The 17,163-nt window shown below is 38.7% G+C and overlaps 1 protein-coding gene across 5 annotated transcripts in view; it reads left to right on the top strand.

The window, feature by feature from the left end:
• Nucleotides 1-17,163, top strand: part of PROM1 (prominin 1) — a 151,661-nt gene that overhangs the window by 57,718 nt on the left and 76,780 nt on the right. For all 5 annotated transcript variants that reach the window (XM_027836693.1, XM_027836692.1, XM_027836689.1 and 2 more), the window contains exons 3-4: nt 6,527-6,585; nt 14,551-14,756. In XM_027836693.1, coding sequence (XP_027692494.1) covers nt 6,527-6,585; nt 14,551-14,756 — 265 coding nt within the window. The remainder of the gene's footprint in view (nt 1-6,526; nt 6,586-14,550; nt 14,757-17,163) is intronic.

Here is a 17,163-nt window from a genome sequence, read left to right as displayed (position 1 = left end):
AAAAGAAACATTCAGGGCTTATAGACAAGAGAATGAAGGTGAGACTAAAAAGGAGAAGGCTTCTATGTGTCTACCCCATCTTCCCTATAGCAAGCGAGTGGAGATTGTGCATGTGTGTGCATGTGCATGTGTGCCATGTGTATGTGCATGTGTGCGTGTGCATGTGTGCCATGTGTACGTGCATGTGTGTGTGTGCGTATGTGCTGCTGTCATCTTTGTCCGTTCTGTTTGCTACCTAATTGCTCTAGGAGTAGAAAATTAATTTTGAAAAAATTTAAAAATTTGAAACAGATTCCACAGATTTTTAGCTTCTGGAATTGAGTTTTAGCTCAAGTTCTGTAGGTCACTATTCTGTGGGTCACTATTCTGTGGCTTTCCATAAAACCTCCTGGAAAATGGAGTTCACAAATATAGTTCAGAGAATAACATTTCTTTTTCCAACCCCAATCCCTACTCCCCTCCTCTCCCCCACAACGCCCCCAAAACTGAAGTTTCCTTTCCCTAATCATTGTGGGAAATGGAATCTATGCATATATTCTCTCTATTGTCATTGTCCGTGAAGTGGTCATGTCCCATGATTTTAGCAGTGATTGCTGTGCCCCTCCAGTCTCTTGAAATAGGTGGAAGAGAAAGAAGATTTAACTGTTGAACTCCCTGGTTTCAACTCAGTTCCTTTCTCTTTCCACACATTACCCTAGGGCTCAACATTTCTTCCTTACATTCTGCCCCTGGGGATCTGAATTTTATCTTTTCCCCTGTGGACATCATGATTTTAAATATTATAAACAGCCATTCTCTCTGACCATCTTTATTTATTTCTTTTTTTTTCCTTTTTTCACCCACTTAATAGTATTTTATTTTTTCTAATTACATGTAAAGGTAGTTAAGGTAGTTTTCAACATTTACTTTTATAAGATTTAGAGTTCCAAACTTTTCCCCCTGTTCCTCCTTCCTTTCCCTCCCTCTCCCCCCTCCCCAAGATGGCAAGCAATCTGATAGAGGCTATACATGTACAATCATATTAAACATATTTTCACATTAGTCATGTTGTGAAAGAAGAATCAGAACAAAAGGGAAAAACCGTGAGAAAGAAAAAACAAAAGAGAGAAAATAGTATGCTTAATCTGCCTTCAGACTCCATAGTTCTTTCTCTGGATGGGGTTACCATTTTCCATTATGAGTCTTTTGGAGATGTCTTGGATCATTGTATTGCTGAGAAGAGCTAAGTCTTATCAAAGTTGATCATCACACAGTGTTGCTGTTAACTGTGTACAACCTCTCCTGGTTTTGTTTTCTTCATTCAGCATCAGTTCATGTAAAATGTTTCCAGGTTTTTCTGAAATTTGCCTGCTTATCATTTCTTATAGCGTAACAGTATTTCATTACATTCATATACCCCAACTTGTTCAGCCATTCCCCAATTAATGGGCGCCCCCTCAATTTCCAATTCTTGGCCACCACAAAAAGAGCTGCTGTAAATATTTTTGTAAATGTGCGTCCTTTTCCCTTTTTATGATCTCTTTGGGATACAGACCTAGTAGTGGTAGAGCTGGTTCAAAGGGTATGCACAGTTTGGTTGACCTTTGGGCATAGTTCTGATCAGATTTATATTAAAAGGTTGCTTGGTGAATATAGTCGAAGGAAAGGGAATTCGATGGCCTGAAGGGAAATTTTCCTCAAACTCTGAGAGCCTAATGTCCTTATCTGCATTATCTGTGTATACCTATTAAAGTGAATAATATTCTTTACAAAATTGCTACATTTTCATTTCGAAAGCAACCTTGTTGATCTCAGCCTTCAGTATTGCTGCAGCCTTTGCTCTGAACTTACTGTAGCTATACTGGTGACATTCTTATTCTGTTTTCCCTTACTAGGTTTTTTGGCCGGTTTTTTGAAGACTGTGCCATTCATCTGCCATTTGCTTTATATGTCATATTGTCAAAACTTCCCCAGCTATAGCTTACCTTACATAATTTAGATTTTGATTGGCAGCTCCTTACTGAGATTTAGGAGACACCTGAGGCATTCCCAACAACAAATAAAATTAAGAATCTTCTCTCAGGGCCCACTGCTTTGGAGGAAGATTTCTCCTGCATGTGCTGAGCATCAATTTCAGTAGATTTGTGTTAACCTCTTACAGGGGATGGGATTTTCTTACTTTGTCCGCAGATTCTGGGAATATGCCCCTCACGTTCCTACCCTTACAGGGGGAGGCTTATATGTTGTTGACATCTCTCATGAAACTGAGATAATCTATTTTTAAATATTAAAAGTTTTATGTATAGTTAAGCAATGTCTTCCAGGAAGGGAACATAGGAGACAGGATGATGATCAGGGGTCATCACTTGACCCAGGAAGTGGCAAGTGATAGTGTGTGTGTGTGTAATAAGTGAGACTCTATTATATAGTATATATAGTATGTGTTTTTAATATAATTCATTCGAAGTTTTGCAAATGTTTTCTTCACTCAGCATCAGTTCATGTAAAATGTTTCCAGGGTTTTCTGAAATTTGCCTGCTCATCATTTCTGATGAGTAATAATATCCTTCTTAATTCCTTCTAGGTCAATGAGTGTAGATCTGGGATGAATTCATAGTTTCTATTTTCTACAGTATTTGACTCAAGGGAACTTTGCTCCCTGGAGGTGAGGGCAGGGGAAGACCACATTTGGACTACTGTGTGGAAATCTATACAGTTATGACCACACTTATACAGTGATGACATCACTCACTGCACATTCAGGTGACAGGGATGAGTGAGGATGGAGAAAGGAGCAACCTTTTAAAAAGGAACTTGTATTTTACTAATTACAATAGCATTTACATGCATATGAAAAATAGTAATGTGTACATAAAACCCATGTGGGACAGATGAGTGATGGGAAGACCTACCACCAATCAGCACGCCCTCCACTGCTTATTATTACCAGGCTGCTTGACCAGTCATAGATAGAACTTAGAGGAGGTAGAGTCAACAATTTCATGCCTTCTGATGAAATTGAGGACCACCATTTGCCTTTCTACTGCCTTCTAAGGAGCAGTGGAGGAAGGGAATAAACATTTATTTATTTATTTTTGGGGGGGCTAGGCAATGGGGTTAAGTGACTTGCCCAAGGTCACACAGCTTGTTTAAGTGTTATGTGTCTGAGGCTGGATTTGAGCTCAGGTCCTCCTGAATCCAGGGCTGGTGCTCTATCCACTGCGCCACCTACCTGCCCCTAAGCTTTTCTTTTTTTTTTTCCAGGTAATTGGGGTTAAGTGACTTGACCAGGGTCACACAGCTAGTAAGCGTCAAGTGTTTGGTCTGAGGCCGCATTTGAACTCAGTTCCTCCTGACTACAGTGCCAGTGCTCTATCCACTGTGCCACCTAGCTGTCCCCGGGAATAAACATATATTAAACACCTGTTATATACCAGGCACTGTGCTAAGAGCTTTGCAAATATTATCTCTTTTGGTCCTTAAGAAGTAGGTCTAATTATTACCCCCATTTTATAATTGGAGAAACTGAGACAGACAAGTTAAGTGACTTTCTCAGGGTCACACAGCTAGTAAGAGTCTGAGGCCAAATTTGGATTCAAGTCTTCCTGATTCCAGGGCTGGTATTTGTTGAACCTCTAAACCTTGCCATATGCCTTGCCTCTGTACCTTGTAGGCCCCTGACACTGTTAATGAAGTTTGTTATATAACCCAAGAATTCCTGGGCCCTTCTATCTGCTCTGCAGTAGAACTTTTAAAAATATGCTTTGTCCCCAAATTAGAGTATGAGCTTTTTGAAGGCAGGGACTGTATTTTTTCTTCTCTTTGTGTCTGTAGCATTTAGTACCATGCTCTTAGCACAGAGTAAGCTCTTAAACACTTTTCCTTTTATTCATTGTGTGAATGTGTGTGTATAAAATGTATCTATACACTATATATGTGTATCCATGCATATGTGTATATATTAGATTTTTGCTTATTTATTAGTTTGTATGTGGTTTTTTTTTTGGGTGAGGTAATTGGGGTTAAGTGACTTGCCTAGGGTCACGCAGCTAGTAAGTGTCGTGTCTGAGACTGGATTTGAGCTCATGTCCTCCTGACTCTAAGGCCAGAGCTCTATCCACTGTGCCACCTAACTGCCCCTTGCATATGTATTCTTAAATCCTTCACAATAACTCTTCAGCCCTCCCCTTCTTCCCCAAAGATTGATAGCCCTGAGGTTTGTGACTGCATTATTAGATAGTAGATAATTCCAAAAGCTTGGATTCCCCTGAGTTCCCAAATTCAAAGCCACATTAAAATATGATGTTATGCTCACAACACTGAACCACCCTGCCGTTAAGAGTGTGGATAATTGAAAGTTGATTGCATAGGGCTATTGATGTGCATCAAGAGGGAGCCACCCAGACCTTAGGATCTAATTGGTTTTAGGTTTTTAAAAGCTCTGTGATTATTTCCCAAAATATTAGAAGAGCTATTGCCAAGCATTCTGGGTTCTACAGAAAGAGTGATAGTCTTTGCATTATGAACTTTCAGAGTACATTTCTAAGATTTAAACCCAAATTTGTATTTTACCTGAGAATCTTTCCCTTGGAAGTCTGATTATTTGGTGACATAAAACTAAGGGATTGGGAGTTGGGTTGGGATAGCTGTGCACTTAATGATTTATTAAAGAGAGATGAGGAGGGAGTCAAGGAGAAATCCTGGCAGCATCTTATGACTCTTGATGTAAGATCTTGGGGCTTATTTTAGTTGCATGCATTGCGTTTGTTTTTCTTATTAAAGATGTATAGGTTTCTGCAACAATGAAATGACAGGTGAGTGGCAGCCCCACTTATCAGGAGTCAGGACTTCCTCCCCCTCAGGCCTTTTGAAACACTCTTGAGAAGCCCTGAAAAAAGCAAAAACAAAATATAGTCTCTGAGCTACAGAAAGAGGTCACAAAGGTCATGTATGAAAGCCATTTATACTTTCCTGTTTAATAGTCTTTAAACTCAATGAGAACACAGACTGTGGCTTAGCTGTAAGCTTAACCTAGTACAGTGATCTCTGTACGTACCATGAGCACTTCATAAATATTTGTTGAATGAATAAGTGAAATGCCTTTTAGAACTCCCTTCCAAAACCTATTCATCTTCAACTTTCAGAGACTTTCTCTTCCAGGCTCTTAGCCTGTCTTCTCTATCTTCTCTATCTTACCTGATCCTTCTAGCTAAAAGTGTTCTCTCCTCAGATTTTGAGAGTACTTTTCTGGATCTTTTTCTTAACCCCTACACTGTATTATTCTAATCTGTGTTTATGTCAGATCCTTTGTCCTAGCACTTCATATATGTTATCTCATTTGATCTTTACAACAGCTCTGTGAGTTAGATCCTATTGTTATCTCCATTTTATCGATGGAGAAACTGAGACTGAGACAAGCTTAAGTGATTTGCCCAGGTTCACACAGGCTAGTAAGTATCTGAGGTAAGATTTGAACTCAGGTCTTCCTAACTCCAAGTCTAATGCTCAACCCACTGTGTTACCCATCTCAGTCAATCAATCAGCATTTACTAAGTACCTGCTGTTTGCTAGGTTCAGTGCCTGGCACAATGTTATGTATTTAACCAGGAAAACTATTAAAATTTTAAAAAATTAACCAAGGTTGGGGGTATCATAAGGTAATTATTTCTGTGGACTGCTTCATTCCCTATCAGTGCCAAATATATAAGGGAGACTGAACCCAAGCTAGCTTCATGTTTCCGTCGAAGTACTTGACACACCACACATATACCACATCAAAGCTTTTCAAGGTCTGCACCAAAAAAAAAAAAAAAAAAAGACTTGAAAGAATGAATGAGCCTTTGAAATGGAGTGAAGTTGCGAAAGAGTGGAGTCCGTTGTACTTGAATTTGGGGGCTCAGATTGGAAAGTTAAGGCTGTCACTTTGTCAAATAGCTAATACACCTTCCCTGGCAGCAAGCCTTTTGCGTGCACATTGGAATATGTAGATACTCTTTGTCAAAAAAGAAAAAAACTAAAACTAAAAAAATATATTTGACTTTTATAGGTGGGAAAATATTTTCTGCAAAGTCTGATAAATGCAAGCTGTTCCATTTTACCTTAAATGAAAAGCTTAACTTTTCCAGTACTTAGCACCATGCATGACCCATAGTAGATGCTTAATAAATGCTTATTGATTGACTGAAAACAAGTTATGGAAGCTTCATTTTACAGCAAGTTTGTCCACAGGGTCCTGTGGTAAGTATCTGTCTCACAGAGCTATTGTGAAGTTTCTAGTGAGAGAATTATATATAGCAATTTGCAAATCTTTCAAGCCCTATGTAAATGTCAGTTATTTTTTATGAGTATTAACAATAAACTATAAAGTGCTATATAATTGTTGGCAGTGATGAGTGTTCTTATTTATATCCCATAAAAATTAAAAGTGAGATGAAAATTTTCAGGATCCTAATTTCAGAATGCAGACATTGGTTTTTATAAATTCTTTGCTGACTTTTTACTGATAACTGTCATTGTTCTGATGGTTCTTTGTGTCTGTGTTTTTTAGACCTCATCAGAAAGGCTGTACAACAAAGGTTTGAGCTCACAAAGACTGATTATCAGAAGGTAATAATTCCTTTCAGTTTCTCTGTGTCGTTTGTGTTTTTCAAAGTCGGAATGTGCTGCTTCTCCCCTGAAATCAGAGCTGATCGTGTAAATGACTCGTTACCAGATTTGTACCTGATGCTCATTTTTATTTAACCTGTTGGTGGAAAAGTTGAGTTTATGGCCTTGTAGATTATTAGTCAAAGTTCCATTAATGGAATGTTCTTTTCCCAAACTAATAAAATATTTTAAAAACAGGACCTAAAATCAAAACTTTGTTCAGAGTGGATTCATTTCAGATTGAAATTCCATAGGTATTGACATCACTTCGCAAGGTATGACCTCCATTCTCTCTCACAATGGATACTTCTGTTCTTTAATCTTGGGTTGATTATTAGTGTATGTTGGGTTTAGTCGGATGGGGGTGGGATGAGGAGTACCAAAGGTTTGTGTATCCTGGGTGGCAGGATCCCCAACCAGCTGTCATGTCCTATTTGTGGGTTCTTTTTTCTCTTTATGTGACTATAAATATCAGCATAATATCTGAATGTCTCCTGAAGAAGGAAATTGCTCAGTAGCTGACCTGATACCTCTTGGAAGTCAACAAAGTACTTTAACTGACAGAAGCATTGACTTATTTAGATGACTGGTGTGTCCCATGAGTGCAGATATTCTAAAGGGACAACACCCTGGATACCCCAAATGAGGCACACTCAGTTAGTGAACAGGGATACTCAGGAAAACATACACATGCTCAGAAACTCCTGGGAAAGGCTTACGGGATGCCTGGATTATGCAAAAGGGGAATTACTTAAGAGATAAATCAGATTCTCCCCAGGACTTTAAACCCCTTCCTGATAGTAAAGTGGGTTGATACTTTGGGAGGTATGCTTAGCTCTTTAAGGCCACTAGTTTTGTTTACATATCTCAAAAATGTACATCCGTACCAATCCCAACCCCTCATCCCTGGGAAGAGAAAGACACTCACTGTTTTCTCCCTTAAAGAATGAATTAGTTTAGCAATTGCAGCCTGCAATGTGGTTTGACTCCAAGAAATAATATGCCTACTAGCAGCTGGTTCTGGGTTGTAAGAGAATGCTTGGGACCATACTCCAGGATTGTAGGGCAGAGGTTCTTACCAGTTTTTTCTCTGCCTTATGAGCTCTTTTTGCAGCCTGGTAAAGCCTATGGACCACTTTCTCACAATACTATTTTTAAATGCATAAAATAAATAATATTACCAGGGAAATCAGTTATTATGAAATGCAGTAATCAAAACATTTTTTAAAGCAAATTCATGGCCCTAAGTTAACTTAAGAATCTCTCTCTAGGAGATAGTTCTAAAACCGTGGAAATGGCCCTGATGAGCCTTGGGGCCAAGATTTTAGGAAAGGACAGCAATTAACTCCTGAACTAGAAAGATGTGATGCACTTGGTTGTGTGGTAGAGCTGGGGCTGTGCTTGCCTTCAAGGAGACCCAGTGCCTGGCTCCTTCTGAGTCCACCCCAAAATGGATCAGAAACAGCAGTAAGGCTGGGTATGTTAGAGGCAAAGCATCTGAACTTGAGAGAAGGCATAGAACTAGATCATTTGCCAGAAAACTCCATGGGTAGGATCAAAAGAAGACTTCACTTCATTAGGGGAATGTCTATTAGTATTACCCAAGTGTGGTCTGGTGTAGAAGGCCAGATTTAGAGTCAGAAAGCCTAAGTTTGAACCCCTTGGGCAAGTCCCTTCCCTTCCTGGTCCTCAGTTTCCTCAACTGTAAAATGAGGTTGGAGAAGACGTACCCTATGGTTCCTTATATTTCTGGAACCTGTGACAACATAAGGATTGGGTTAGGGACTGGTGCTGTGGTTTCTTGAGGAGAGGGAACTCACCCAGAAGAAAAAATTTCCTTCTGCCAATGCAGTCATTCACCTTCTCTCCAATTTATAGCCTCCCAGAGTTACCTAGAGCATTGTGAGGTTAAGTGACTGACTCAGAGTCACACAGCCATAATGTGTCAGAGGTAGTATGTGATTCCAGGTCTTCCTGACTTTGGTATCCATCTCCATCCACTACACCATGGTGGCATTCATGATAACATACATTCACATAATGTAATATTGGTACTTAAAAAACATCACTGTCCTTCCAAATAGCCTTCCCTCATACAACTCGCTTGAAGAAAATAAACTGACACATTTTCTGTTTTTATATTCTGAGGCCTTCTAGCAATAGAAGGTAAATATATGTCATTAGCAGTCTTCTGGAATAAAGACTAATTATTGCATCTGAAGCTACATGAATTAATGAAAAACCCAGCATTCCTAAATGTGGCTTATATTTTCTTTCAAGTAATTTTCCTTCTGCCCTGGATTATAGGGGCAAGGGCTCTTTGAGGGCTGTGTTCATAGCAAAATAATAGGTAAACCCTTCCTTCCCCTCCATCCCCACCCCCAATCCCACCTGGGGTGACTTGAGTCCTTTCCACTTGACCTTGTATCTTATTACCTTTATTGTACTGTTCCTGTCACAAATAATCTAATTAACTTGTTGCAGCTTATGGATCAAGGAGGGTTTGTTGTCCTCCAAGGGTGATTCATTCTGTATTCATGCTTAAGAAACTTTAAAGACTCTTTGAGGCCATAGAGGTTTTAAGAAAGTCACATTTTTAAGGGAGAAGAGAGACATCTCTCTGACTTGTAATCTTGATCACAAAAGGGCCACCTGGCTCCATCTAAGAAACTGCCCCTCATTAAAATATTATGGTTGTAAGATAGGCAAAGTCATATCTTGAATAGATATCCACCCTCAGATTCAGGAGGCCCTAGGTTCAAGTCTGTCCTCTGACACATGCTGGCAGTGTGGCCCTGAGCAGTTAATTAACCCCTCACAGTCATAGTAACTCTCTAAGGTTCTAAATTGTAGTAGAATTGAAGATCTGTATTAGTAGGGCAGCTAGGTGGGACAGTGGGTAGAGCACTGGGCCTGGAGTTAGGAAGACTCATCTTTGTAAGTTCAAATCTGGCTTCAGACATTTACTAGCTATGTGACCCTGGACAAGTCACTTAACTCCATTTACCTCAGTTTCTTCATCTATAAAATGAGCCGGAGAAGGAAACGGAAAACCACTCTAGTATCTCTGCCAAGAAAACCCCAAATGGGGTTCCCAAGAGTCAGACATGACTGAAATTATTAAACAACAGCTCGTAAGGCAGGGACAGCACTCACTTGACTGCAAAAGTTTTGGTTTTTCTTTTTACAAATTCCGCATCATTACCTTGTGGTCACACCCTGGATAGGTTACAGTAATGAAGTATATCATCTTTTGGATTTTGTTGGCAAATCCTCAGATAACTGTCCTTTAGCCTGTGTGACTAAATTAGGAATGAATCAGGTCCAAGGTGAATGCTGACCTCTTCTTCATTTTCATTCTGTCGATCATTTTCATCCAGAATCCTGAGTTGCCTTAATTCCCAATTCATCACTGAGTATAAGAGCTTTGTGTGGTCAAGTTAAACCCTACCATGGTCTATTTCCACTGATCGTCTATCTGTTCACCTTATTATTTTTCACCTGGACCTGTGTTTAATACTTAAATATTCCTTGTTCATTTAACTGCTTTGTTACTCTTTCTTTCCTGAAGTTTCTTCTTGAACCAGGTTCATTCTTTGAATTTTCTACCACTGCCTTTAATTAGGCCCTTTTGTTTTACTTTGATATGACTATGACGTGCTTCTTTAATATTCCTCACAATTGTAATTGGGTTTCTAAGGATTGATTATTTGTATCAGCTTAATTATTCTTTCTGTCTCGGGTGATGATAATCCATCCTGGCCTTTGACATACACCTACCTTCCACTGAGAACAATATATTCAGGGTTTCCATAAAGGACAAAGAATGTGCACAATCTTACGTGCACTCAGACTGATGGGTACCTCAGGAAATGTTTATTAAGTGAATAGACTTTTGGAATTGCTAGCCTTTGTAGCAATTATTGAGTGCCCAGTGTGTGCTTGACCCAGCATTGCTTTTGGTGCTATGGAGGAATCAAAGGAATCTCAAGTTATGATTCCCAGCTTCAGGGCGTTGCGTCCATAAACCCTAAAGGAGAAGCCCCAAATCAGACCACTGCCTCAGAGTTTCTATTGTTCTTTTCTATGACATAAGCAGTTCACCTTTAAAAACAAGCAAACAAAAATAAAAAAACCTCAAAAGGAGGTTGTTTGGCTCAGTTGATAAAAACAGCTTGTTTTGCTAAGATGTAGCTATTGTTTGCAGATGCTATTTTCAAGCTTTAGGCTTTCTTTTGAAAGCTTTTATGTGGCTAGAGCAGACTTTGTGATACCTGGAAACTGGACATAACAAGCCCTCTATGCTAGTATACAGAAGGCCTGGGGGACTTGTAGGCCATGCTGTCATCCATCCCGGGAGATATGACCTGATTTCATGACTTGATTTGTTGGCCTTCTGGCATTTCCCTAATTCCATGGCCCAGCGCTCAATCCTGTTATTCAAATGAGAACATACCAGGAGTTTAGATATCTTAACCAAGTTTCAGTATAATGGCAAACATTGCCCTTTCCAATCTATTAAGGCCTGAAGCCTGGGGAAAACATAGTCAGGTGTTCCTCGCTCTCCCCTTCACCTCATGTTTTTGGCTTCTATGTTGCCATTATCACTTGGCTGGGCTAAGAACAAAGTGAAGAGTTTTAGCATATCTACTTTTTATTTCTCTTTCTAGCCCCTAAAGATCCTCTCCTAAGACCCCCTGCCCTCTGCCCCCATCATGTCCTACTTTTTCAGAGGAATAGAAAATTGAGGGTGGTAAAAGGTTCTTCTATTTTTGACAAGATATTAATGCCATATATCCTGAGGTGGAGATGATCCTAGATTCTCAAAAGTTCTACCAAGGCACAAGCTCTGACAGGTCCCGCCAGGCTGGAGAAGTCTGGACTGATTTTTTCCCACCAGGTCTGTTACAGAGTGCTGAATTTTTATGTTACAGCAACTCTCATAGAACATCTACTGTGTCTTAGAGGACTTGCCATCCAAATTGGTGAGAGGGAATATTCTCACTGCTCATGGTCATGTTTGCATGAAGTACTACTGAAGAAGGATTTAGATGAGGGAGTTTTAATTGGTTCTTTGTGTTCCAAGCGTGTGGCATCCCCATCTCCTGTCTTCTTGCTTTTCACTAGCTGTCCCCCATCCTTGGAACGCTCTTCCTCTTCACCCCTGCTCCCTGGCTTTCTTCAGGACTTAACTCAGATCCCAGCTTCTTCAAGGCACCTTTCCTTTGAGAATACCTCCCATTTATGTTGTATATATCTTGTATGTTTGTAGTTTTTCCAAGTTTCCTTCCCTTATTAGAAAGTTAGTTCCTTGAGGGCAGAAATTGTGTTTTTCTTTGTTTGTGTCTCAACCCTTAACGCAATGCCTGATACATGGTAAGTGTTTAATAAATCCTTGCTGATGATGATGGAGTCTACAGACTCCTAAGAATCTGTGGATAGATTTCAGGGGTGTCCATGAATTTGGATTTTAAAAAAAGTATACCTTTATTTCTATATAATTGCTTTTCATCATCATTTTATGTGTTGTATGTAAAAACATTAATTTTATGTATTGTAATAAAAACATTATTCTGAGAAATTGCCCATAGGCTTCACCAGACTCCCAGCTTGGTACACACAACACAAAATAAGACTAAGAAGTCTTGATTTAGAGTCCATAACAATCATACCTGCACAATCTAGCCTGTGGCAGAAAATCACTTATTGATAGCATTAAGAAAAATTAAAACCTAAATACAAATACCAGAAGTACCAATACTTTTAAAGATTTGTAACTTCATTATTGTGGGCTCCGTGTCTTCTGACATATATTGCACCCTATTCCATACCTTTAACATGATTTTATGAGTTACCACGGCCAAAAAAATTCATTACCTGGTGACCAGTTTTCTAGTGATGACTTTCTGAACTTTGTAAGGCTGGTACTTGTATAACCTTCCCTTGCTAGGCCCATTCTGGAAGCCTATCTGCTTGGGAATTCCCTGAAGGGCCTGAGTTGTCTGCTGATAAAGTTTTTGAGAGCTCAGTATGTAAAACTCCACACAGTGATGAGAAATTAGAATTGGGTTTTAGTGGAGGAGAACAAGGCCCCCCCAATTGAGAAAAAGGCATTGTATTGTTCTGCTTCCCTCTTTTTTGTGTCTATCAATTATACCTTCTGTTCAAGATAACTTAGTTTTAGTTAGGCATTAACTATTCCCATGATTTTTCATTTGTGTTTTGTTTTGTTTTTTCTGCTGCACGCTTCATCTGCTTTGGCTTCCACAGCCAGAATTTGTTGTCTTGACCCTAAAGGTAATTGACCCTATCACTATTATCATTATTCTGTGTTGTACTTTAACTAAAAGCAGCCAATGGTGATACTTTTGCCAAGATGTCCCATGATATTGTCTTTGTTGTGATGATTTCAATGAGATCTGCATGGTTTCTATTTTACCTTGATATCTTCTGCAATGTCTAAACCATGCCTAAACCTTTCTTTTCATTTTAGGATTTTGTGAATTCATCTATGTATGTATATATGTATGTATTTTTATATGTAGATTTTTGTCATACATGCAGTATTAGAAATAAATGGTTCCTTGTAAAGTTCAAGTTTTTCAGTGTATTAAGAAATAACAGCATTTTAAAGAGCCACTGGAATAAAGTGAAAAATATATGTGTGTGTCTGTGTGTACACACACACACAGACACACACACACACACGTAATGACTGGTTTCTAATAGAGGGCTTTATCAGAAAAAAAAAACAACGAAAAACTCACACAAAAACCCGCCTCATTTTTCTTTTCCTTGCTGCAGAAAGCATTGTTATATTGAATTGTCCATCATATGTATACTGCAGAGTTCCTAGTTTCTCTTATGTAAATGTATTGCTTTGAGCAAATATAAGTAATTGTATGCATGGACTCCAGGAATAAGATGAATTTTCTGAATCTAGTTACTTTCTTTTCATGCTATATTTTGGAATCCTATTCTCTAGGTTTAAGGCAAGATGAGTCTGGGCCCAGAGAAGATATTATTGGGACACTTAATTATGTACCAAAGTCATCTTGGCTCTTAGGAAAGTAGTGAGCAGCCATATTGGGTCATTACCTGTGGTCTCTGCTCTCCGGGATATTGTTGTCAGCAGAAACCCTGAGAAGTATACTGTAGAAGAAGGGAAGGAGGAGATGATTATATTCCCTGCTGTCAACATTAAAAATGAGATCTTTTTTTTTAATTAAACATTAAAAAAATTACTTTTGGTTCCAAATTCTCTCCCTCCTCCACCCATTGAGAAGGCAAGCAATAATGATGCCCATTATACATGTGAAGTCATGCAAAATATATTTCTATATTAGCTATGCTGCAAAAAAGGAAGAAAAAGTGAGAAAATATGCTTCAATTTCACTTGGAGTTCATCAGTTTTCTCAATGAGTTGTGTTCTAACCTCTCTGAGTAGCCAGTTTTGGATTTGTCATTTAAAAATCCTCTAATTCCTTTTTTGAATCCATTTGCACCATGCCTTGGTTTAATACATATATGTGTGGGTGTGTTAATTAATTAATGTATTAATACATTAATATATACCCATTGTGGGAATCAATGTTTTCCTTTAATTGTGTTAAACAAAGCACCTCAGGAAGCCTCAAAAATAAGACAAATCCTCACCTGATATGCTAAAGTCAGACCATTGTTTGCTTTGAATTTGGAGTTGTGCATTCTGACCTCTACTAAGTTCAGAGGGAGCAGAAGTCACCAAGAAAAGTTCCGGCTTCCTTTGTTCCCTTTGCCATCTTACAGATGACTCATTTCTCTGCTCTCTTATGGTTTTGGGGAGAAAAAAAAAGAATCACGCATGGAATGATCAAGTGGTGGTGTATGAAATGAGAATCGTGAGGCATGCCCTAACCCCTCCTGTTCCTTCTGTTTGACTGCTAGATTGCCCACTATGAAATCGGCTTTATTGTGTTGGCTGGCCTGGGATTGCTGTTTGTTGTGCTTCTGCCCCTTGTTGGGCTGTGCTTCTGCATGTGCCGTTGCTGCAACAACTGTGGAGGGGAGATGCACCAGAGACAGAAGAAGAATGGTGACTGTCGTAGGCGCGGCTTTGCCACATCACTCTTTGTGGTTTCCTTGATAATGAGGCAAGTAAGATAATGTGCAGCTCTTCCTTTATGTTTATGCTTCTATGGAGTTGGTGCCCCTGGCTCTGAAGCATGTTTAAATACCTTAAAAATCAAAAGAAATGGGTATTGATGTCAATTTTTTTTTCCAAAATAGCAGGTGGGATGTACACAAAAGAACACTGGACTCAGAGCCAGGAGAAACCTGGGTTCAAATCTTCCCTCTTACGTTCACTTGGTGTGCAACTCTAGTCAAGTCACTTAACCTATCTGAGCTTGTTTCCTCCCCTGCAAAATTGGATAATTCTGCCTGTAATTTTTTCACATGGTTGTCTGTGAGGAACCAAAGAGATGAAATATTTAAAATGCTTTGCTTGTCTTAAATCAGTATGTCATTGTCAATTGTTATTCAAGTCTCTTGAAAGTTATGGTTGGGGGGCGCTGCTCTCCTCAGATAACCACTGTTTGTACCTTCTGTCTTTGGAAAATCATAGAATCTTGGCACTGAAAGAAACCTTAGAAATAATCTAGGTATAGTCTCCTGCTTCTTGGTAAATGTCTTGGAAAAGTGGTCATCATACTTCTGATTGAATACTTGAGGTGATGGGGAACTCACTGACTTATGATGCATGGCATTTCACTTGGGGATGAGAGCTCTCTTTCATAGAATCATAGGTTTTAGAATTATTGGAAATTTCCTTCTTACATGGAGCCAAAATCTTCTGCCAACTAATTTCTATCCACTGGTCCTGCTTGATCCAAATTTAATAATAATGTTCTTAATGATAACTCAATTCTACCTTATGACACATAGCTAGAGATAGTTACCCAGACATATAATAATGATGCTTTTGATTTAAAACAAAAAATGAGTGTTGGGTATGGTTGTGACATGGAAGATCTTGAAGGAGGTCAGGCTGAGGCACTGATTTATGGCACAGAAATTTACCAGAGGGTCTACCACTATTTTTTCTTCAGTTTTTCTCTGTAATGTGTTCAATCATAAACATATTGTTTTAGTCTTAGTGGAATTTCCTTCAGCCCAAATGTAGTTTCTCAATGAATGTGGTTGCGTAGACTACCGAAAGCCCACAGCTTCATATGCAAAATTTGGTAGTCAGCTCCTCATTCACTTGATTTCTTATTTTTTTTAAAGTAATGCATTTATTTCATCTTAATAAACCTATTGTTTTCTAGCTGCTAATGTGCAGGCTCAGCTTAGAAATATAACAGATTGTACCTATACATGGGAACATGGAGTTTAGAGCTAGAAGGGTCCCTCATCTCCTTTATAGAGTAGCTATACTTAAAATGTATGTATTATATGTACATATTATATATAATATATATTATATGTAATATAATATAAACATCATATTTAATATTATTAATATATAGCTTCTGTGTCTCTTTCTTGTCGCCCTTGTTTCTTTTCCCTGTCCCCATAAATATATGTATCTGTAGCTCACATATAACTGCCTGTCTATCTATCAAGAGCCTTCTAGCTCTGTGACCCTGGGCAAGTCGCTTAACCCTAATTGCCTTTAAAAAAAGAGCCTTATGAGCAGTAACAACAGGTCATACCTACTCTTAGGATCTAGGGTTTATAAGGACCCTCTGCTCCTTCATCAGGTGGCCTCCTTATAAACAAACCAAAGGATATTCTCCTTGTGCAAGATGATAAAAATCTATTGGTTATGTTTATTAAGTCCCACTTTGTGCAAGATCATCAGTGCAATTTCATTAGTGTTTCTTAGGTATCTACTATATATGTACTGAACTCTTTGCCAGACCCCCTTACACAGTTTTGCCTGGGATGGTATGTAAACTAGAATTATCTTCACTTCACCAAGCATTTTTAAAGCATTTACTGTGTACTAGATCTTAGAGATACAAGTACAAAGAATGAAACAATTCCTGCTTTCAAGGAACTCAAATTTCAATAAGGAAACATGTTATACATATAGATACATGCAGCATCCATATGAAGTGAGTAATATAAATATGTACAAAGTAGTTATTTATAAGATATTGTGGGAGGGAGGACACTAGGATTTGAATAGAAAAGACTTCATCCAGAAAATGGTCCTTGAACTGCATCTTAAAGGAATAGAATGACTCTGTGAATTGGAAGTAAGGAGAGAATACATTTTATGAAATTAGAACCAGTGCCAAGACACTGAGATGAAGATGGGGTATCAAGTGTAAAGAAAAGAGAAGAGGCTGCTTTGACTCAATCAAAGAGTACAAGAGGGAGAGTCATGTCTAACAAGCCTGCAAAGTTGGGGCTGTGGGGAGTTTATATTTTACCTAGATGCAATGGGAAGCCACTGGAGTTCATTGAGTAGGAAACTAACAAGCTGAAACTGTGCTTGAGGAAAATGACTTTAGCAACAATTTATAGGGGTAAACTAGAGTTTGCAGTCAG

This window comes from Vombatus ursinus, unplaced genomic scaffold (genome assembly GCF_900497805.2).
Source record: "Vombatus ursinus unplaced genomic scaffold, bare-nosed wombat genome assembly UNPS02014818.1, whole genome shotgun sequence".
Lineage (NCBI taxonomy): Eukaryota > Metazoa > Chordata > Mammalia > Diprotodontia > Vombatidae > Vombatus > Vombatus ursinus.
The sequence above is the reverse complement of the archived record's forward strand: the minus strand, read 5'-3'. Positions and strand labels throughout refer to the sequence as shown.